Genomic DNA, 23,633 nt, shown 5'->3' with positions numbered 1-23,633 from the left:
ATGTAATTTCATTGAAAATTGCTTTATCCATGGTCTGTTTGAAGTTTCTAATCCTAACTATCCTGCCATATTGTGTCTGAGTGACTCCATGGAAAAGAAACCCCTTGTTTTCAGCATGGTAATTTTTCACTAATGCCAGCCAGCAGCGGCCAAATTGAACATGACAGGGTTCTGACGGTCCCAGACACAAGTGGAATGTGGTGGGAACCCACTTAGTTGAAACGTGCGGTCAACCAAAATTATTCCATTCTGTTTAGTCCCTTTTGTTTCCACATTTTCATTAAAACATGTCTAAAAGTAGTCAAGTATCTAAACTGTCTAGGATAAACATTTTCATATGTAACATGACTTATTATAAAAAATAAAAAATTATACAATTTCTTACGACTTCAAAATGTAGATCCATCGGATCTCATTCTGGATAGGTGGATAACATCCACGTGAAACTACGTTCTTGCCAGAAACCTGGGAAAGCTGAGTTAGATTTTTAAAGGGGTCACCCAGCCGAGGCTGTTATCACCTATCCACCGGATCAGGGGTGAATGCAAGGTCAGTAGGAGAGCCGACTACTATGAACCTGGTTTTCTAAAGCACCTAATGGTAAGTTCACATGGTTTTTTTTGGACCTGAATCTGAGGCGGAGGCCACTTCAGGTTCTGGTCCAAAATACGGGTAGCTGTGACTGGATGCCGGTGCACTCTGCTCAGATAGGCCCTAATGAATGGGCCTTGTCAGGAGGGAGCGTCTTCAGCCGGATGTCACGAGGCGAATCCGCCTGAAAGTATGAGCATGTCGCTTCTCTCTCTCTCATGACTGGCTCCCATTGATTTCTATGGGAGCCGACATTTTGGTCAGGATTTTGAGGTGGATACGGCCTCAAAATCCTGACCAAAAAACCCAGTGTGAATTTACCCTAAGACACAATACCATGGTTAGGAGAGTTTTAATGGAGTGGTGGTCAAGTAGGATTCTTTCTTCTTGTAATTGAAATGAGTCTGAGCCCTTAGACCCCTACCATAGTAGCCTTTATCACCTATCCATTGGATAGAACCAGCTGACAGCCATTAGATGTATGGACATCTTTAGAGAGAAATTCTCTGTAGTATTCACCATGTATGTGAATACTGATGTACAAGTCAATATAAAAAAAAGCTAAAAACAACATAACAAAATGTATACAAATCATATACAATGGTAGGGATGTCAGGCATCCCTTGGCGTCCATTTAGAGCTGTTTATTAACTAGCCATTAGTATCCTGTTGTTAAAGTGTCCTGCAGATGTATGGCTATTGGTTTTGGTCAGGGAAGGGCACATAGAAGCTTCATTACCTATCTTGACAAGGTAAGTTCTTAGGATAACATCTGTTCTTTTGCACAGATAAGCTATCCTGTGTGTTGACACTCCAACCCAAACACCCACTTGTCTATGATACTTTGTCTGTCCTGTTGTAATCTGGGGACTCTCTTGTGCTGAACCAGTTCCATGTTTGCTTTGCTTTGTTGATAGGAGACCTACACAGAGATAGCGGGAATGCAGAGGTTTGGTGCGCTCTACATGGATTACCTGTACACAATGGAGTCTACAAGCAGCAAAGGTACAAGTTCCTTTCTCTTCTGTTTGTCCTCCTTTGAACAGAAACAAACACTTCCTTCATTGCCACCTGGTCCTTGACAGTCTGTCCTCAATTTTACCTTGGATATTTACCTTTTTAGAGTAGTCTCTTCAGGGCTACAGACACACCTAGTCCGTAATGAATCTACGGTCCGCATGTTGCTGATCAGCAACATACACTCCGCAGATGCCCGTGTCCTGCCGCACTTGCCCATAGAGTTCTATGGGCGAGTCCGTGCAGTGCCGCAATTCACGGGCATTACAGACTTGTTCTATAAATTGCAGACCACGGTTGTGGCCCGGCCACACCACGGATAAAATATCCGGTGGTGTAAGAGGCCACATTGAGTATAATGTGTCCGCAAATGGTCTGCAATTGAAAACCCTCAATTGCGGACTTACATTACGGTCGTGTAAGACCAGCCTTAGCTGGAAGCGGCTACAAAGTTATCCACTCTTATCGGCTGGATTTATCAATTATCTTTTGTGCACAGTGATAATGTACTGCATTTAGTCTGGTCTTACACAAACGTAAGTTAAATCCGCAAATGGTCCACAACTGTGGCTTCTAAATTGCGGGCTATTTGCGGACACATTGTATTCAGTGCGGCCTCTTACACCATCGGATATTTTATGTGTGGTGTGTCGTGCTGTAACCGGGGTCGGCACTGAATACCGCAGGTCCGCAAAGTCACTTACATCATGGCACGGACTATGTAGTGACATCAGTTTTTTTATGTTTTTTTTTTTTTTTTTTTTTTTTTTGCGGATGGACACGGACGTCTGCGGAATGACTTAATTAGTGTTGCTGATCAGCAAATTGCGTTCTGCAATAACCACTACTGTCGTGTAAGACCAGCAGAGGGGAATATTTTTTTTCTCACTGGTTATATATTTCACATATCTGACAATTCTGTTCATTCTGGCTAACCATCTAATATGTATAGGTATTCAAGCACTCCCCTATGGCATATAGCAGTCAAACAGTTATTAGTTCGCTTTCCAACAGAAAGCATTGGCCTTGAGTATTCAGGAAGAGTCAGGAAACCACCGAGCACATTAGATCAGTCGGTTTAGCACAAGTTGGCAGATTTAGACAACATTGATTTAATTTGTATGGACACCTTTAGACTGACCTATGGAGCTGCAGCATGTGGATGCCAAATCCAGTCCCGTGTGTTGAATATAAAAGAAAACGTAAAAACTTTAACACATTCAAAAGTTTTGTTTTTCAAGAAATATCAGTACAAAAAAAAAAAAAAAAGGAGATAAAAACAATGTGGCTATGGAGGATGCGAATGTTAGCGACACAGGATTAGCTAGGTCAAGGGCAAATGCCCACTGAGCTTGGTGGGTGCTCAAGAGTCTTCCCATTTGCGGCAAATGAAGATAAGCTGTCAGTGCATTATATTAGGGAGCCCTGGTATAGAGAAACAAACAGCTCCAGGCAATAATCCTGAAATATGCAATATTAATAGTCACAGAGATACCATATAATGGGAGATTAGGAGAGAACGGGACTGTGTGAAAGGCGTCCAACATTTGGATTCCCACCAAATGTTGGACATGATTCCAGAGATGACCCACATCTCCAACACGTCAGCTACTTTAGGGTACAGGGATGGAGCGGTATATGCGGTACTATCAAGCTATGTTCTTATAGCTTATGTTTTAGTCACAATCTATAGGATAGGAAGAACCATTTTTCCCAAAAATTTTTAACTTTTAGGGGTTATAAGAAAAAAAAATCAAGCGGCCTGCCTGTCTGTCCATTCCCAACAATGGTCCTATGAGAGGATAAGGGGAAGAATGGTATTTTGCACATACTAGTAAAGAGGCTCCATCTCAATTGAAGCAGAAGAGGTTGATCATCTCAATATAATGATAAATTATATACCTGTTAATGGGCCTTTATGTATTATATTTTTTGCAATCTTTCATATCAAATTCATCGGATGTGCTGGACCATTTGTTGTTACTTGAGACATTTACTTTTTTTTTGTGAACTATAATTTTTATTGAAAGGATTTTTATAAAATACAATATAACAAAAGAGTTGAAAACATAAAAAACATGAACGTGAAGCAATGCACGTACCGTCAAGTACACTGGGAATGTATACACATCACAAAAACCTGACATTTACTTTTAATTTTTTTTTTTTCCAGGTTCTGTAAACCAGCAAGATTTCCCGGCTGTCAAAGCAGAAGAGAATGGCAGCATCCAAGAGATGTCCATTAAGCGGCTAGTTGTCGGTCCCATTGACCTCCGACTGGACAGCAGTTCTGTACATAGAATAATGAAAATGGTGGCATGTTCTTTTGATCATGAATATGAGGCATACGGCTGTTCTCGTCCAGGTATGCTACGGCAAGACCAGTAGGCCCTTTCTTCCTTGAACATTCAGCGGTACCGCATCCAGACTGAATGTGAACGTCTCCGGTGGTAGGACTCCCATTCACCAATTCCCATAGCTTAGTGTTGTACTTCGGTTATCTCTGGTACACCCATTGAAGTGATTGTGAGCGTTAGAGATAACGGAGTGCTTTACTTTGGCTGTCTCTTTTGCTCCCATTTAAGTGAATGTCCACCACCATTAACCCCCGCATTTATCACAGGGGTAAAGAACTCCCTGTTCCTGGGATCTGTTGAGGTCTCAGTGGTCAGACCCTCAGCGAACAGGTATTTATCCTCTATCCTATAGATGGAGGATAAATAATTTTCATGGCATAACTCCTAAAAGAGGTTGATGAAATAAAAAAGAAAAATACATGCAAGCAGCAGGGGAAGGTATAGCAAATAAAACCACATTTATAATGTAAACCAGTGGGATTGGGTTGCAGTGGTTCCGTCAATGATCTGTGGTAGTGATAGCCAGCCCTGCTAAGGAGAATGCAGGTAAGTAGCGGTGCATTTTTATTTTCTACATCTCCCTTGCTACCTGTATATATATATATTTTTTTACTTTCTGATGACCCTTTTAACAAATGTGTTTTTTGAGGCTTTTGTGTCAGCCATATGCATTCATAAAGCCATATATAACTTTGTATTGAGAGATGTCAGACCAAGGCTCTGGTTTTGTTACCACTGACATGTAGAGTAATGTATTCTGCATTCTGCCAGGTAAATCACTGTTCACATATGTGATGATAAATGACAACAGGGTTTTCACTATTTTTGACTATATAGCATGCATTACTATTTCTGCCACCAATTGTGACTCCATTAGGGAGTCTTTAGGGATCATTTTATGACCTTTAAAATGAATAGGGTTGAGTTGCCAAATACAGTGCAGAGACTGCAAAGGTGTTTTTTTCTGAGAAAAATGTACTGCTCCACTTGGGCAGCCTCTTTAATTTTTGTCTATGCTTTCCTCTCCTCGGTGTAGACCTAGTCACTGTCATATGTGTCCTATTCAGACAGCACAATGAATTTACTTCTTTTCTTTAGTTCTCCCAGAGGAATGTAAGACTTTGCCCACCACTGAGGAAGTAGCATCTTTGGAGGAATACATACCTACACGGCTGACGTCAGTCACATTACTGAAGTGCTCCATTACACTGACTATGGCTGAATTCAATCTTCTTGGGCAACTTCTACCTGTCATAATGGGGCAAAAGGTAAGGACATGAAATATCAGTAAAGGCTGTATTAGGCAGGTTGATGTAGCAGCCAGTTGTTGGGAATAAATGCTCATACAAGTGCTGGTTCCTGGCACTGTCTAATAGTGCCCACAGTCACTCAACGTTGACTGATCTTCTGATTTTTGGCAGGACAAAAAAAAATCATTGTCATATAAATCATTGATGCATAAAAAATGTGTTTGTGTAATACCACCATAAGGCAAATGTCTCTGCTTATTGTTTCCGCTAAGCCTAGTTTCACATCTGCACTAGGCTCTCTGTCATTGGGGTCTGCCCGGGGACCTGAATGATGGAGAGCCCAAGTGCTAAAACAGCCCCCATAGACCAGTGATGGTGAATCTTTTAGAGACCAAGTGCCCAAACTGCAACCCAAAACCCAGAAAATTATTGCAAACTGTTTTATAGTGATCGTGCAATTATTATTACGGCCTGTACTAATATCACGTCTGCTATAAAACAGATACTGTATGATATACATACCCCATACAGTACCATCTTCCCTACAGAAGCCCCCACGTAGTACACTCTGTCCCACAGTGGCCCCCACACTGTACAATCTGCTCGATAGTGGTCTCCAGGCTGCACAATGTACCCCAAAGTGGCCCCTACTCAGTATTATATGCTCCACAGGTGGCCCCCCCACAATATTATATGCTCTAAAGTGTGTTCCACAGTGGCCCTCAGACATTATTATATGCTGCACAGTGGCCCCAACACAGTATTATATGCTCTACAGGGGGCTCCCACACCGTATTATATGTTTCACAGTTGGCCCACACACAGTATTATATGCTCCACAGTAAGCCCCCTACACAGTACTATATGCTCCACAGTAGGCCCCCACACGGTATTATATGCTCTACAGTTTGCCCCCTCGCACAGTATTATATGTTCCACAATAGGCCCCCATACAGTATTATACTTACCTTACATCCCACGAAGAGCAGCCAGGCTTTGTCCTTTTGATTGCAGGATTGAAAGATGTCATCGCACCTGCGTTGGTGCAGAGGTCACACTCTGCAGTCAGTGTAAACTGTGGTACCGCGACCTACACTGACAGTTTTCAGCTGTACATGCATTTTCACATACAGCTGAAAGAAGCGATCGCTCACTAACGGGGAATCCTGTACTAGATTCCCCTCTTAGTGAGCGATCTGGGTGATTGCGCGCGTGCCAACAGAGAGCGCTCTGAGTACCCCCTCTGGCACGTGTGCTATAGGTTCATCAACACTGTCATAGACTATAATAGGATCTTCCGGGTGTCCACCGTTTTTATACTGAATAGGCCCCCATACAGTATTATACTTACCTTACATCCCACGAAGAGCAGCCAGGCTTTGTCCTTTTGATTGCAGGATTGAAAGATGTCATCGCACCTGCGTTGGTGCAGAGGTCACACTCTACAGGCAGTGTAAACTGTGGTACCGCGACCTACACTGACAGTTTTCAGCTGTACATGCATTTTCACATACAGCTGAAAGAAGCGATCGCTCACTAACGGGGAATCCTGTACTAGATTCCCCTCTTAGTGAGCGATCTGGGTGATTGCGCGCGTGCCAACAGAGAGCGCTCTGAGTACCCCCTCTGGCACGTGTGCTATAGGTTCATCAACACTGTCATAGACTATAATAGGATCTTCCGGGTGTCCACCGTTTTTATACTGAAATTGCTGGAGAGAAAAGTCCTTTCTCTCCATCGATTTTTTTCGGCACATTCTGCGGCGGAGTCTCCAATGGACTCCGTGGCTTAACATTCTCTAGCAGTCTCTTGGAGTTGAACGGAGCACCAGCCAAACCTAGATTGCTCTAGAATTTTGTTCAATAGAGTCGCTGGAGGTGAGGATTTTGTGGTCCTATTTTGGTGATCTGAAGGTTACATAGCATTGAGAGTCCCAAAAACTGTATTGTTTTTTCAGTATTCTCTTTTTGTGCCTCTTATTGTTGTCGTCTTGACCTTAATCTTAACAGGAAATTTATATATTGTACTGTGATGGCTTCATCATGTCCTTCATTTTCGTCTTTCTTATGATGTTACTATTTTACATCTTGCAATTGACAAATATGACATTGCTCATGTCTGTTCCATAAACTCTTTCATATTTTCCCAGTCACATTTTCTGTAATCTGCCTTATTTCCTGTCCTTTTTCATCTTCTCCTTGCAGAAACCAATCATCCCTGGGATAATACTATTAGGTGAATTAGGGGCTTTGCTAGAGAAGGATTTTGATGCATTGCTGAACTGATCTATTATCAAAAGCTGATGCTTTGGGAAATGAGGGTCGTGTTCAATAGTCCATGTTAATAGACATATTTTACATTTGGAATCCTGGTAATTGCATCTAAATTCTTTGTCTTGAAGACTCGGCGGAGGGGTCACGAGATGCCTTATGTTCAGTAGTTAAGGTTTGACGTAGGAGGACGATTATAGGCCCATTTGTAATGGCACCTGCTTTACACCACCTTTTCTGCGTTTCATCAGACTGCTGCAGTTTCTGATAAAATGCCGTCATTTTTACCCAGCCTGTGCAGTCTGTGTTCCTTCAGCGGTGGGGGATTCCTTGTTCCTCTGAAGTTCGGAGAAATTTCTAAACAGAGAGATCATGTAGAGTTTTCCGTGAAGACCCTAATAACAAATCACATATAGCATCAACCCAGCTGGGTACGATCAATAGGTTGTAGTTCAGATACACTCTTACCTTAGGGAACATTTACATTTTACGTAATGTTAGCAAAAACGTATATACAGGCAGTGAAGTCATCCATTACAGGGAACATCTGGAAATATTAGGGAAGGGTTAGTAAAATTGCTGACATGTCACAGGAATGATTAATTTATCTAATAGCATTCCTGTAGGTAATAGACGTTGGGGCATGATAAAAGTTTTGGAGCCTGACATATAGAGGGGAAGAATTCTGCTTGATGGGCGCAGCATGGGAACACCATTGTATTTTGGAGTGAGAAGATGTAAAGGGGAATAGGTCATCAGCAGGGAGGACTCTAACAAGCCAGTAGGTGCGGTATTATTTATTACTTTTACGTTAGAATGGAGTTTGAGTCCAGTAGAGGTCGACCCAGGTAAAAACATTAATCATAATTCATCAGGCCCAGAAGTCCATCTTATTAGAAGATCCAGATCCACAATGACAGGGGGATTTTCTAACTTGTGACCTATCACCTCTCCTGTCATGTCTGTCTGACTACATACTTGTATCCCCTATGAAATAACAATTCTGCAGAGTCTTTTCTTATAACTTTGAGTTGTGCAGTTCCTGTATTACGTCTTCTAGAAATTTAGGAATACGTTTAGACATGGTTGTTAGAGGTGAGGGGCTCTTCGATTTTATCCCCTTCCTTTTGCAACCAATTTTATTTTTTTGCATTTTTGATTTTTAATTATTTCTGCCAAATGCCGTAACTTTTTTTAGAGCTATTTTTCAGTTTGCAGTCATGGCAGGGCTTATTTTTTGCAGGACAGACTGGACTTAACAATGTAATATAAATAGGAGAAAAGGGGGAAAAAGGAGTAATACTCAGCCCTCCTGCAGTTGCCCGTCACTGGTTTTTCCTTTTATCTCCGATATGCATTGTGTATTTGCGAAGCTTTTGGACTTAACAATGGTACCATTTAATTTTTCATCCTATGTACCTGAGAATGTTATCTTGAACCATCAAGTGACTTCAGGGCTGCTCTGCTTGCAGGTGGCGAGAACATTTAAAGGGATCCCTTCATTTGATACCCTTTTTTTCTAACTAACACGTAGGAATAGCCTTAAGAAAGGCTATTCTTCTCCTACCTTTAGATGTCTTCTCTGTGCCGCTGTTCGGCATGCAAATAAGTTCTCTCGCAGCACTGGGGGCGGGCCCCAGCTCACAAACAGCACTGAGGGCATCCCCAATGCTGCGAGAGAAATCTCCAGTGCTGCCTCCATCTTCTTCTGGAACGCCCTCTCCCTGTGTCTTCTTCCGTCCTGGCTTTCAATCTTCTAGGCCTCAGGCAGAGCTGACTGTGCGTGCCCAGGCCACAAGAAAATGGCCGCTTACACAGCTTACTGTGTAAGCGGCCATTTTCTTGTGGCTCGGACATGCGCAGTCGGCTCTGCCCGAGGCCGAGGCCTAGAAGATTGAAACCCAGGAGAAGAATAGCCTTTCTTAAGGCTATTCCGTCATGTTAGACAAACATAAAAACGGGTATCCAATGATATGATCCCTTTAAAAGGGAGTCTGTCACCAGAACCCAGAATATCAAGTCATCCCAGCACGTAGATGGGTTATGGTCACCTCATTCATACAATGATTTCCACGTGTGAATTGGTGTTGATGTTGCGGTGATATCACTGCTTTAGTCAATATGCAAATGAACTCTTTGGAGCAACGAGGGAGTTACTGATTACCTCTTTAGAGCAATGGCAACTCCCTAGTTGCTCCTAAGAGCTTATTTGCATATTAACAGTAATAGCAACAAAGGCGGGGGGGAAATGGGCTTGTTTCAATCTGCAGTGCTGGGTTCCAGTGACAGGCTCCCTTTAAAAGTCTAAAACAGTTTCTAGAAATGAAATATTGGCTTTGGCACGTATATAGTGTTCCCAGACTGTAGTACTAAATGGCATTAATGCATGTGTTTCTCTTTTTAGCATCCCACTAGCACTTTAAGCACAACATGTTTTCAGCCCATACGACCTCTGCCCGCCATCAAAATACTTGCCGACAAAATCAACTTTGAGCATTCTGTGCCAATGTATGCAGAGCAACTGGTGCAGACCGTGAGCAGTCTCAGCCAGCCCTCGGATAACCTGCTCCACCATTGCTATGCTCACTGCTACCTGAAGGTATAGTATCTACTTGTATCACTCCTGTACCAGCACTCACAACATGGTGAGCAGATCCGAACATAGCCCTCAACAACTACAGTAAAAATGGAGACACTGGAGAGGATTTACACAGCAACATGGGGCATCTTTATCAACACTGACAAACTTTGCACTGTCTAAAATTACAAATCCCATTCATAGTTTAACAGATAGTTATAAATTTGTGGTACAGACCTCCATAAATCGGTCTCACTTTCCAACAAGCCAAATTTCTGATTCATTTTCTGATCCTCCAAATTTCTTCCTCATTTTGCCAATGCAAAATATTGCTCCGTGCTGCAAATTATGCCGCAACTCAATGTTCAGCTAAGTTTACTGCACGAGTCATTTTGGCTTCAAAATAGGCTGGAAAGTATCTGTCACCTATGGATAACTATACCCCAATAAGTCAGAATTTGGTGTAATTTATGCAAAAAAACCCCAGTCTAACATGTCTTATTTACCAAGTGTTTTAGAGATTGTATGATTTGTGCAAAAAGGGACGGTGACGTTACATAAGGCCGTATAGCCGTGTGCCAGATATTGGAGAATTTTTCTGGCATAAACCAAAAGCTGTAAATTTCGACTAGACAATCTAATAATACCACAGACTTATCAGCCTTTGATAAATCTCCAGCAGTTTAGAATTGTCTGCTCTATATTTGCTCCGTCTAACTTTTTATACAGTTTTAGTGAATCAGTCCCAATTTTTATTATGGATAAGTGCTTCATACATGGCACAGGGATGCTCTTTTGTGTCATCCAACCCCCTCCTAGTGTACCAAATTTGCTTTTAGTGTTCCTTGTAAATAAATTCAGCCAAGTGGTTAGCGGGGTTTTCCAAATAAAAAAAATGGCCTAAAGGGGGAACAAATAGAATGAAATCACAAATGACCCATTACTTTTATATTACATCCAGCTCTGTCGCTGTCTTGCTCCTGGGTGGTCTTATTTTTTTTTTTACTTGGCCTTCACAATAGCCTCGTCATTTTCCCCATATTGTCAATAAAGCTAATCACTGGCCTCAGTGGTGTATTTTATGTCATTACACAGTTGGCAGTTTTTGTATCGTGTAGGCCCCATACAATGAGTGTGCCATCCAATTCTCCCCCAAGGGGGTGTCCAATGGTCCGTTATGTTGCAAAGTTCTATTCTGCTCTTCGGAGCACAACAGGTCTTAACCCTCCATAGAGGAAAGTACATCATGGATTACACTTGTATGTCTATCGGAGGTTCATTCAAGTGCATTCTACTGCAATCGGCCCCATCTCAGATTGTACACTTGTTCATGTGCATGGCGCCTGTCCCTGCACATCACATTTTGTAAACCCATTCAGCAAGTCCATTTAACAAATGCAAACCAATAGCCATCCCTTTGCATCCTTTTTTGTGTCTGATAAATGGGTCTGTTAAAAGGATGTAAAAAATGTGTTGTGAATAGACCTTTGCAGACTTTCATGGAGGGGGAAGCACATATGCCACCACACCATACAACTCCTCACCAGTATGACCATTGGCAAGAGCAGCGACAGTCCTCAATCCTAATGGTTAGTAGGGGTCCCAGCAGTCATACCCCAACCCTTGTGATATCTATCACCTTTCTTGTTCATTGATGATAAATGTTAATTAGGTAAAATCACTGTAATAATTCCCTATATATGTATTATTATATTTAATGCTATTATATGGAGATTTTAGCTTTGGTTTTCCTCCTCAGTATACATAACATTTAGCCTTTTATTGAACATTAAAGTTTTTACAATTTATTCCCATTTATATCATGGGCCCATAAGACAACTTTTCTCTGACCTGTAAAGGCTAACAAAGAAATACGTACACAGATCATTGAGGTACCTAGTTAAAACATCAAAGCGCTGGAATATAGTCATCACAAAGAACCAGAATTGCTCATGTGTATGAGGACATGGAACCAATTATGGATCCCAACAGGTCGTTCTGGGACAGATGTTTGGAGGAATATTGTACAATAGACTAGTCTGAATCCTGACATGTGATAAATCATCAACACTTAATGTGGGATGGGAGGGGAAAGACTGTACTTTATTATAGACCTCCAAAGGCAGATTATTTCAGAGTTTGGAGAATTTATGTTTTATAGTTTGATTGTATGCAAAAAGGTTTTTTTTTTGTTTTTGTGCAGGTAGGAAGTGTTAGTATGATGAACATATGTATGCAAAACCTGAAATAAACAATTATCTTCTTGTATGTCAATCTCATATTTCAGAAATTGTGATCTAACAGGGGTTGTCTCATCGTAGTATGGGAATGGTAGTTCTCAAAATGACAGCCAAAAAGTGATATTCCCAGGGAAAGTGACCTTCACCCGAGCAGTTCTACTGCAGTGGCCACTAGCGGGGATGTTTAGTATTACTAGTAGAGATGAGCGAACACTGTTCGGATCAGCCGATCTGAACAGCACGCTCCCATAGAAATGAATGGAAGCACCTGTGACGCCGGCCGGCCGCTGGCAAAGTCAGCGTCACAGGTTGCTTCCATTCATTTCTATGGGAGCGTGCTGTTCAGATCGGCTGATCCGAACAGTGTTCACTCATCTAATATACTAGTGGACAGAGTGGACCCCTGTGCTGTCTATTCTGGCTCATGGAGGACGGTTCTTGACTGTTATGATATCCATCCAGAATAAGTGTCTGTGCAGTGTGATTCTGACCGATGGGACACCCAACAATTTTGAGACCAGGATTCCTGTTCCTCTTTGCATTAATGGAGCTACATATGTGCATACTCATTGTGATCCATTCATCTTGATGGTAATATTGGTGATAGCTGAGTAACAACATATATCTATCTCCATCTTCATCTATAGCATTCCCATGAAGAGCTCATTTCTTGTAGGAGGGAGCTGGACTTTTTTCCTGGGATTGGGGGGTCCTAGCAGTTGCTCCATCATAGATATTACTTGTCCCATGTCCTGTATATAATTATCTATACTAGGCCAATCCTTTTAATAATAACATTCTATTTGGTAAGTCCGAGGGAACCTAAGCCAATATTACAGGACTTTATGAACGTCAAATCCTTGCTAGGTTCCTATTTCCTAAGATCTATTGCCCTTCATCCTTTTCACTGCACTTTTTGACATGTCTATACATTTAGATAACATCTATATTTTTTTTATTTTATTTTAGGTCTTTGGATTTCAAGCTGGGCTCACATACCTGGACAACAAAGGAAGCTACTACCCCACTGTCCCTGTGATACCTGCCTTTAGCACTGCCTTGTATGGAAAACTGCTTAGGCTTCCTCAGTATTGGTGAGTCTGTGCATTCTGTAAATGGGCTTTAAAAGGGTTGTCCAAAAGAAATCCCAAACTTATTGGCTATTCATATGGAAGGTGGTGTTTCATCATTGGAGAAATGGAGCAGCAGTGTGCATGTACCACTATTGCTCTATTCAGACATGATATACGGGCGCCCTATTCTTGGGATCAGTGATGATCAGACATTTTTGCTATTGCTAGCTTTGCACCAGTATTATATATATCTCGTCTGGGGTTGCCAGTCCAGTTTCTTTAGTCTTTTCTTTAATCTCTGAACGTCATTAGATCCAGGTTTATCATGTGAGAGATTTGTCTGTCAGTAGGTGTTGCTTCCTATCTGTGTCGTAGCTATGATGGCCTGTAGGAGCTGCCCTTCTCTTTTTCGGGACCCCCTATGTAGCTGGCTGTCCTGCAACTACACAGGGCGTCTGTGCTTTCTCTCTAGATAAAAGAAGAACAGCAGATAATATTGGGGTTCTGGTTTCCTCTGCAGCTTTTATATATATTGGCAAGAAAACACTCAGGACTTGCATTTCAATGTAACATGCAAGTGTTTAAACACAGACGTGATCTCTGAACCAGAACCATAGAAATAAAAACGATATGATTGCGTCTGGCCCTTTTCCATCTTACCTCTTAGTTTTTTTGTTTTTTTATATTCTGGCATTCACGGTTTTTGTATTTTATGTATGAATTGTCCAATATCACTAATATTAGATGCAATGCAATGTGACAATGTTACAGCGGATCTCGCAGCCAGTAGTCCGCATTACCTTTTATTCATGGCTGCGATGTAATATTTCCGTGCAGGTGTGCTTTGGTTCTGCACATATCTACCTTAGTTACTGTGTCTTTGCTCTAACCTGAGATACGCACAGCGGTTAGTGCTCCGGGGTCCTTTCCTATTACTATGAACTCCTATTTCCTTCCATTGTGATCTAGGATTAACCTGGCAGCTGGGAGCAGATTTTCACGATTATTAAAACTGTTTTCTGTAGTCTCTATTTCTCAAGATCAGGATTTATTGATGGGGGTTAGCCTGAATTTCTAAGGAGAGGTCAACAGTATCAGATTGGTGGTGGTCTGACTCTTGGCACCCCACCGATCAGCTGTTTGAGTTGGCTGTGATGCTTAGGCGAGCACTACAGCTTCTTCATTGAATAGCAGAATGTAGCTGTTGTGCTTACTGTTGCTTCCTCCCATTCATGTCAGTGGGGCAGAGATATGTGTATTACCAGGCTCAGTGACTACAATTTTGGATTTTTAAAGTACTGTCTTTCTAAAGAGCTATACACCTGCATGATCACACAGAAACCATCAAACATAGATTGATCTCATAGTCACCGCGCAAGAACCCCTTCAAATCAGCTGCTCTCTCCAGAGGAACCTTTTAGCAAGTGTACAGTTTTCCTGCACTGCCCCCACAGGGGAAATGAAGCATTACACACTACTCATTAAAATATTGTACAGCCAAGGTAAGCCCTTCAGAGAGAGAGAGACTGTTTACTGCTCCTCTCTACGCTAAATTATTTATACTTATATATGGGGAGCCATCTCACTAAAGCAACCCTATACTTTTTAAGAAATATATCAACGCTAGACGCTTAAGTCATAGTTGCTGTGGGTGCGGATCATTCAGTTCTTAGTCCCCTATATATTTATATAAAATAGTCACCAGTTTCTCAGACTATTGGTCTAGGACATTCCCCCTGCCTTTGGATGGATTGTCTGATAGCAGACGGGTCATGATAGGACCAGTGTCTCAGGCTACCAAAGCAAAGTGGGCAAAGTCTGATTAGCTAAAAAATTAAAAGGAAACTGAGAATTGGAAAAACCTACAGAAAGATTGACCAGATATTTTAATTGGGCTTTATTTAAAAAATAAATAAAATAAAATTATAATTTATTAAAAATGGAATGACTTTATTTTGGAATGCCCTATGGGGAATGCCTTGTTTTCTAAACCTATTAAACCAATTCTGCAATTTGCCCTGCACAGTGAGACTCCCTACTGGGCCTGACTACTGGGCTAGCACACTGTTACACATGCTGACTTTACATAATCTCGCCTGCTGTTTAAAGTGTTAATTCTGTAGGACCCTGCTAGGACCACAACTGAAGTAAGGCCTGGACATCTCAGTAGGACTTCAGACATCTTGGTTGAAAGTGTTTTCTTAAGATTGTGTTGTAAGAGTTGTTTTGTGCTGATTAACAGTTAATGCTTCTTAGCTCACTAGGGCTTGGAACATGGTAGCTAGTGCCAGTAATCTGAGTGGAAGAGAACGCAGAATACATCTGGTGGTGTCCATAGGACGTCATAAGGAGAGAAATTCTGTAGGATTTAATAAAGACCATGTGTCATTAAGGGTGGTGGGACACCTTGGTTTTAATTGTGGACTCATTGTGCAAGTTCAGGAATGACCTGCATGTCTTTGCCCCTTTCATATGTGCGTTCGGGTCTGCGTTCAGGGAGTCCAATTGGGGATCCCAAATGGAAACCTATATGCTTTAAAAAGTGGTTACCTGGGAAACCCCCAGACTCCATAGACTATAATGGGGTCTATGTGGTTTAATGCAGACAGAAAAGTGCTGCTTGTTTTGTGCGGAAACTGAGTGTTATAGGTTTCCGGTCGGGGGAGTCATCCCCAAGCGGACTCCACGAACAGAAACCTGAACGCAAAAGTGAATGGGGCCTTTCTTGGATGGAAACACATTACAGTTTATGGCTTTTGGTGAAGACTCATTCATCCAGGGATTTATATTGATTTCCGAATTTGGAGTTAGGAAGGAATTTTTTCCGTTTGATATTTTGATATGGGACAGTTTATCATAATAAATCAATTTTATCATAAAATAAAAACATTTTCTTAAAAACAATATTTATTTGGCATCACCATATTCTGACACTCATAATGGGGGAAATTTGTCAGCATGTAGATTTTTAAAGTTAGTTTAGCTGGAGACTTCAATGGCATAATTTGTACCAAATTTATCAAATGTTGTGTAATGTGTTTTTTTTTTTTTAATGTAGATTGTGAGCCCCATATAGAGATCACAATGTACATTTTTTTCCCTATCAGTATGTCTTTGTAGTATGGGAGGAAATCCATGCAAACAGGGGGAGAACATACAAACTCCTTGCAGATGTTGTTTCTGGCGGGAGTCGAACCCAGGACTCCAGTGCTGCAAAGCTGCAGTGCTAACCACTGAGACACCGTGTTGCCTCTAATGTTGTGTGATCTTTCATAAATTAGATGCATAGGTAAGAATGACATGTCTGTCCTGAAACGTTACTCCACTTTTTATGCCACCTACTGACTGGAGTGAGTTTGCAACTTTTATAAAAAAAAAAGTTGCATTTGATAAATCTGGAATACAGACATTTAGCTAGGCTAACCACTGCCACTTTCTCACCCACTTTTGTGAAGTGCTGTGAGTGGTGCAGAAATCAAAAAGTCATCAAATTTTTGTGTAGATGAGCTAAAAGAATTCCCAAATCTTTTCATTGCAACTTTTTTAGGCCAGAATCCTTCAACAAAAGTTTCATAAATTCTCCCCATTGTTGTTCTATTATCTCTATGGATGATGAATGTTAATGTAATAGATGATCAGTATATGTAAGTAGTAATAATACCCTTTATTTATATAGCGCCAACATATTCCGCAGCACTGTACAAACTGCAGGGTTCAGGTACAGACAAAAAGAGACATAAGTACATAGTATTCTGTCTGGGATTTTGAATAACCCAAGGGATGGGTGGGGAAGGTGTAAAAGATATATATATATATATATATATATATATATATATATATATATATATATATATATATATATATATATATACACACATTTTATTATTTAATACTTGTATAGCACCTCATATTCTGCAGCGCTTTGCAGACATGCTCAGTCACTGTCCCATATAGGGCTCACAATCTACATTATCTTTTGGAGTGTGGGAGGAAAACAGAGTACCCGGAGGAAACCCACACAAACACATATATAATTTGTTATTGTCCATTGTTGGTGCGCTTTCCGTTTTTGGAACATTGCAGCTCACATGACTGGTACCGATGATATCACTCACATATATCACCAGTTCCTTACCAGCAACCACTGAGGCCACTGATTGGCCTCAGTGGTCATGTGAGCATCAGGGCTTCCACTAACAGGGTGACAGACAACAGAGTATTGGGGACAGGTAAATTTTTTTTTTTTTTTTTTTTTTAAATGTATACATTCCCCAGTCGCCCCATGGATTGCTGCAGGTTTTGGATAAATAGCTATATTTTTTGGTGTATAGTACATTATTCATTAGATCATTTTCTTCTCCCACCAGTTCGTAGAAACAAGATAATGTGACTTGAAGGTGAGCAGGCTGACGCGTGGAACATTTGACACTTCTTCTCCTCGTATCTGTCTTTTCACCGTGTTCTGTGTCTGTCAGCAGCCCTGACACCTCCACTGTAAACCTAAACAGCGTCCCGCACCAGTCTGTTATGTAAACTCAACAATAGCAACGCATGAGTAATAAAGTAGAAAAATAAATGAGCAGAGCAGCAGCCTCCTCAAATGAAGTGTAGCTTGAAGTGAATAAAACTCCAGATGAAATGCATCAAATAGCACTTGAACTAAATCGAAGTCAGCGTGAGCGCTGAGAGCTTCATTGAAGTCATGCAGTTAGCGAGAATTAGTCTGCTAGAATAACCTGGTAATGCCATTAAACTCTGAGTCACTCCTCGAAATTATACCACCTGCTTTATTTGCAGTTTTGTATTGTACATCCCTCCCTCCCTCTCGCAGCACACATAGGATGCTGCACATGTTTTTCTCTCTCTCTCTTGTTTTTGCAGAATATTTTTAACACAGGCTGATGTAGCTTGTTTTTTTGCTCCTTTTTCCCCTTTTTTTCTTCTTCTTTTATGATGAAAAAAAAAAGAAAGACATTTTATGAACTGTTATGGAATCCCTCAGGTGGTATGTTTCGAGTTAACAGTGAAAATCCCAACTTTATTTCTGACATAAATCAAATTCTACGCAGAGCGATTGTGCTGTGGTGTCCTATGCACACATTCCTCACTAAGTAGTTACAACGCAGCCACTCTCGGTTCCTTTTTTTATTTTATTTTATTTTTTTATTAACAAGAGATGCATTGGAAACGTGACATTCAAGTAAACAGAATCGTGAGAAAATGTTGTGACTCATGTGCTTTAGTGTTCTAATCTCTAGTCTCCCACCAATTTTTTTGTTTGTTTACTTAATGCCATTTTATGGTTTGGTGGCAGTTTTATTGTTTTGTGATGCTTAGGGCTAGTTCACACGGGGGTTCCGTGTGTACACATTCTGTCAAGGCTTTCCGCTCCAGATTAGGTCCCAATGAATGCGCCTAGTCGGGAGGTAGGTGTCGTGAGATGGACGCCACGGCAGAATCAGCCACGGAATCCGCCTGAAGAAAGGGCAGCTTGCTTCTTTTTTTCCACGAGCGGGAAGAAACCGCTCATGGAAAAAGGAAATGACCGTCTCCCATTGATTTCAATGGGAGGCAACAGGATTTTGACGCGTATTCTGTGTAAAAATCCTGACCGTTTTGCCCTCTGTGAACTAGCCCATATTCTTTTTATTAAACCCCAGCTTTCAAAATTATCTGCAAATACATCCACAACAGTGCTAAATACTCACTGTTCCCCTGTGCACCCTTTGCTTGACTTTATTGTACTTGCTGTTCTTTGTATCACTGTTATTTACATGCAGCGAATTTTTGGCCAAACTATATTTCCCATGATTCATCTGCCTGCTCTCACTCTCTGTGTACCCCTCTCTTATTTACTCTCACTGACAATTAAATCACAGGTAAGAAATCACTCCCACATCTGAGATCAGGGATGGCTGTGATGTATCGCTTTGTTGGCTGAACCGCTCACAGGAAGCGGTAGTGAGCTTACAAACGAAATGTCACAGCTGAGGTCATTGACCTGAAAATAAAAGTTTCTTTAAGCAGGATATATATTAGGAAGATTTTTCTGTTGATACATTCTATTATTTGGTCCTTATTTTTTTAAAACTGGGTAACCCCTTTAACCCCTTAAGGACCAGGCCATTTTTTGGTTTCGCATTTTCGTTTTTCCCTCCTCACATTTCAAGAGCCATAACTTTTTCATTTTTCAGTTCACAGAGTCACATGATGGCTTATTGTTTGCGGGACAAATTGTACTTTGTAATGGCACCATTCAATATGCTGTGCAATGTACTGGGAAGCTGGAAAAAAATTCAGAATGAGGTGCAATTGGAGAAAAAATGCACTTGCGCCATTTTCTTATGGCTTTAATTTTTACAGCGTTCACTGGTACAAATGACATGTTACCTGTGTTCTACGTGTCAGTACGAACGCGGTGATACCAAATTTATATAGTATTTGAAATGTTTTGATACTTTTAAAAAAAAATGATAAACTTTGCAAAATAGAAAAAAAAAATTGTGTCATCATGTTCTAACACCTGTAACTTTTTCATATTTCCATGTATGGAGCTGGTTGTGGTGTCTTTTTATGCGGGACAAGATGATGTTTCTATTGATACCATTTGGGGAAAGATCTGATGGTTTGATCACTTTTTATTCAATTTTTTATAGGAGGCAAAGTGTTGAAAAAAACGCTTTTTGGCTGTTTTTATTTTTTTTTGCCGCTACGCCGTTCGCAGTACAGGATAAATGTTTTGATATTCTAATAGTTCGGGCATTTTGGAGCGCGGGGATACCTAATATGTTTATGTTTAATGTTCTTTATTTACTTTTATAGCTAATCTAGGGAAAGGGGGGTGATTTGAACTTTTATATTTTTTTATTTTTTTAATACTTTTAAAAACTTTTTTTTTTTCTTCTGTTACATTTATGATCAGACCCCTTAGGTACCTTGAAACCTAGGGGGTCTGATCGCTCATACTATTCACTGCAATACTACAGTATTGCAGTGAATAGGAAAATCGCAGCACTTCTATTAGACGAGGCCTCTGGCATCGTCTAATAGATCTCATGCAGAGACAAGCCTGGAAGCCTTCAATAGGCTTCCGGCTGTCATAGTAACCGATCACCGCCCTCATGTGATGTTCAGGAGGGCGGCGATCGGCGAAACATGGCGGCGCCCGTGCCGCCGGCGCCGTTTACACTTAGGTCACGTTTGACTGCAGTGTGTAAAGGGTTAACAGCAGCGATCGGCTCGGGCACCGACCGCTGCTGTTAGTGGCAGGTCCTGGCTGTATTATACAGCCGGCATCTGCCGTGTATGGAGCGAGCTCAGCGTGTGAGCTCGCTCCATACATCCCCATGCGACCCATGACGTACTGTTACGTCAAGGGTCGCTAAGGGGTTAAGTTTTTTATTTTTACATGATAATGACTAACAGTGTTTTAAAACTGGAAATGAGCTGCACCACTTCTCTGGAATGCTCTATCCCGGACAATCAGATTAACTCCCAATTTCTACAGCTTCAAGCAAAAACTAAAGACACGTCTTTTCAGACAGACCTATCACAATTACTAATGTCAACCCTTCCGTACCGTCATTAGAATCCCCAAAATCTAACCCTCCTCTGTTCCTGCTCCCACATTACCCCAAACAATACGATGCCGTTTTAGGCTAACTTTATATGTCCAAGCTCCATCCACATGTTAAAAGACATGACTAGTGACGGCTCATACAGTTTTATGTTTGTGTAATGACAGTAACCTCTATTACAGAATTGTCTCACCCCTGTATAAGCAATGCCGCCCCTGCTACCTCTTGTGTCACCCCCTCTACCTCATAGATTGTAAACTCTTGTGAGCAGGGCCCTCAGTCCCATTGTGTGAAGTGACTATTTCTCTGTAATGTATCTTTTTGTCTGTACTTGAACCCTTAAATTCTACAGTGCTGTGGAATATGTTGGCGCTATATAAAGACAATGTATTATTATTATTATTATTATTATTAATAAGTGTCAGGGACTGGGGTTGCTAGGTGGGGTGGCATAGACACACAAGTCCAAAATGGAGTTTTATTTTCACTCAAAACAAAACGGTAGTGCAGCAACAAAAGGAAAACAATACAAAATAAATCCCTGCCCGGCTAGGCTCTAACTACACACATCAATAGGTTACCTCACCTATGATAGCAGATTCAATAGCAAAATTGAATGGTACAAGACACGGCTCCCACAATATGACCTTCCAGCTGACCATGCAGCCCAGCTCTGTCCATAGTCTTGCTGCTGGAGCTGACCTTTTAAACCTCACTGATGAGGACAATCCACAGCAGCTGACACGCTGCAGAAACATCCCCAATGTGTGGACTGGAAGGGGGTTGAATGACAGGTCCCACTAACAACCTACCTGCCATTCCTAAAAAATCCAGTCCAATACTGAGCATTTAACACCTGTAGGCCCCCCTGCACTCGGCATATGTCAAAGGAACTGACTGGATCCTTCATATGATCTTGTACCAAAGTTTTAGTCAGGAATGGGAAAATTCTACAAAGTAAAACCTCATGCACATGAGCGTGCAGACCAAGCTACTTCAGAGTTTTTTAGTGGAAATGACTTGGGTGACACTCACATGACTTCTGAGTGTAATGCAAGTGCTTTCTGTCCCCCCGGGGATCCGATCGGTTCCATTCCAGTGTAATTGTCGGTAACAGAGCATCTGAATCCCCCTTCAGGAGAGCCTCGGCCTGTCCATAAGGCCTTCGAATGCTTTCAGAAATAGAAGGGTTAATAGTTTATTTTTGTTAATGAAGAAAAGAGAAATGTAAATCCCATTAATATTTGGTGTGAGCGTGCTTTACCATCAAAGCAACTTCAGCATTGGTGCAGTCTCAGAAAAGCAAGATCTATTGCTGTATGTAATGGCTTGTAGTTGCCACCCTGAATTTTTTTTTTGCCTGTTTTCTTAAACTGTATTTATTTGTTATGCAAGGAGCCATGGGGAAGGCGTTAGGTGGTTGTTTGCTTTTACTACATTGCAATGCAGCCCCAGAAAATCTCACACTCCCGGGCTTATCTCATGTCACTTCCTTGTTTATTTAAAGGGTCACACTGTACAAAAGCTTTCATTAATCCTTATCACCGAAGATGGACGATGCTAAAATATTTACGTGCATACTAACATCCTTTACATTGGACAGATAAGCTCTTAATTACCAGGGCTGCAGATTTCTAGGAGAGTTTGGCGCATTTATGGTCAAGCCTTTTAACCCCAATAGCTCACCAATAGGGTACATCAAAGTCGGGATCAGAGCGGAACAGAAGGGAGGTGTTCACATTGTACAGTAAGTCAAATGTGCAGATTAGTGCAGGACAATTGGTCCTTATCTGATACCAGCTTCCACTCATCCATGTATATCAAAGCCTTTAAGGAACTCCCTGCTACCTGATGGAGTGTTACATATGGTGATCTTAGATAGATTAGCATCCTAACACAGCAGATTCATGGACTGGAAATATGGCCATCATTAACATTAGGATTCTGACTAGGCAATTTGTAACCCATATAGATATGTAGTAGGAAATATGGGCTCCAAAATATTACGTCCTTTGAAATTGAAAAAAAATAAAAATTAAAAAATCATAATAAATTAAAATAAATATAATGTATGTTCATAAGAATAAAAACCACAACCATGTAGTAGATGCTTTATCAAGGACTCTAGATATCACTATTGAAGAGTGTCGCCCCATTTTACTACCTTATGGTTAAAGGGAATGGGTATCCGTAAAAAAATCTCCGTAAAGCCTTTTTGTGAATGGAGCACCAGTGCACTTGTTTGACCATAGTTACATAATAGATGAGGTTGGATGAAGACATCAGTCCATCAAGTCCAACCTATAACCCTACAATCCCTACAGTGTTGATCCAGGGAAAGGCAAAAAAAAACAAACCCATGAGGCTCATGCCATTTGCCCTATTTCAGGGGAAAAAAATTCCTTCTCAGCACTCAACTCACACCTCTGGGGTCTCCCCCTTTGTCCTACGCTCCAAAAACATACCGATGGGTTTATTTGTAATTTATATTGTGAGTTTAAGACCAAGGGCTTCGATAGTGAAACAATGCTGGAAAAAAAAAAAAAAAAAAGTGGAAAAGCATTAAAAAAATTTTGCCGGAGTATTTTTCATTGTGTTTTTTGCTGAGTTTTCCTCTGCAAAATTTATGCTCTTATACCTATGGGGAAGCATCGGCATTTCTGCAGATATAATTGGCACG

The 23,633-nt window shown here is 41.0% G+C and overlaps 1 protein-coding gene across 1 annotated transcript in view; it reads left to right on the top strand.

The window, feature by feature from the left end:
* VPS13B (vacuolar protein sorting 13 homolog B) overlaps window positions 1–23,633 on the top strand; it is a 705,368-nt gene that overhangs the window by 117,467 nt on the left and 564,268 nt on the right. The window contains exons 12-16 of the mRNA XM_075270303.1: window positions 1,509–1,596; window positions 3,782–3,973; window positions 5,064–5,233; window positions 9,890–10,084; window positions 13,273–13,397. Of these exons, the coding sequence (XP_075126404.1) occupies window positions 1,509–1,596; window positions 3,782–3,973; window positions 5,064–5,233; window positions 9,890–10,084; window positions 13,273–13,397 (770 nt within the window). The remainder of the gene's footprint in view (window positions 1–1,508; window positions 1,597–3,781; window positions 3,974–5,063; window positions 5,234–9,889; window positions 10,085–13,272; window positions 13,398–23,633) is intronic.

This window comes from Leptodactylus fuscus, chromosome 4 (assembly GCF_031893055.1).
Source record: "Leptodactylus fuscus isolate aLepFus1 chromosome 4, aLepFus1.hap2, whole genome shotgun sequence".
NCBI classification, from domain to species: Eukaryota; Metazoa; Chordata; class Amphibia; order Anura; family Leptodactylidae; genus Leptodactylus; species Leptodactylus fuscus.
Note: the sequence above shows the minus strand (reverse complement) of the source record. Positions and strands in the feature narration are given on the sequence as shown.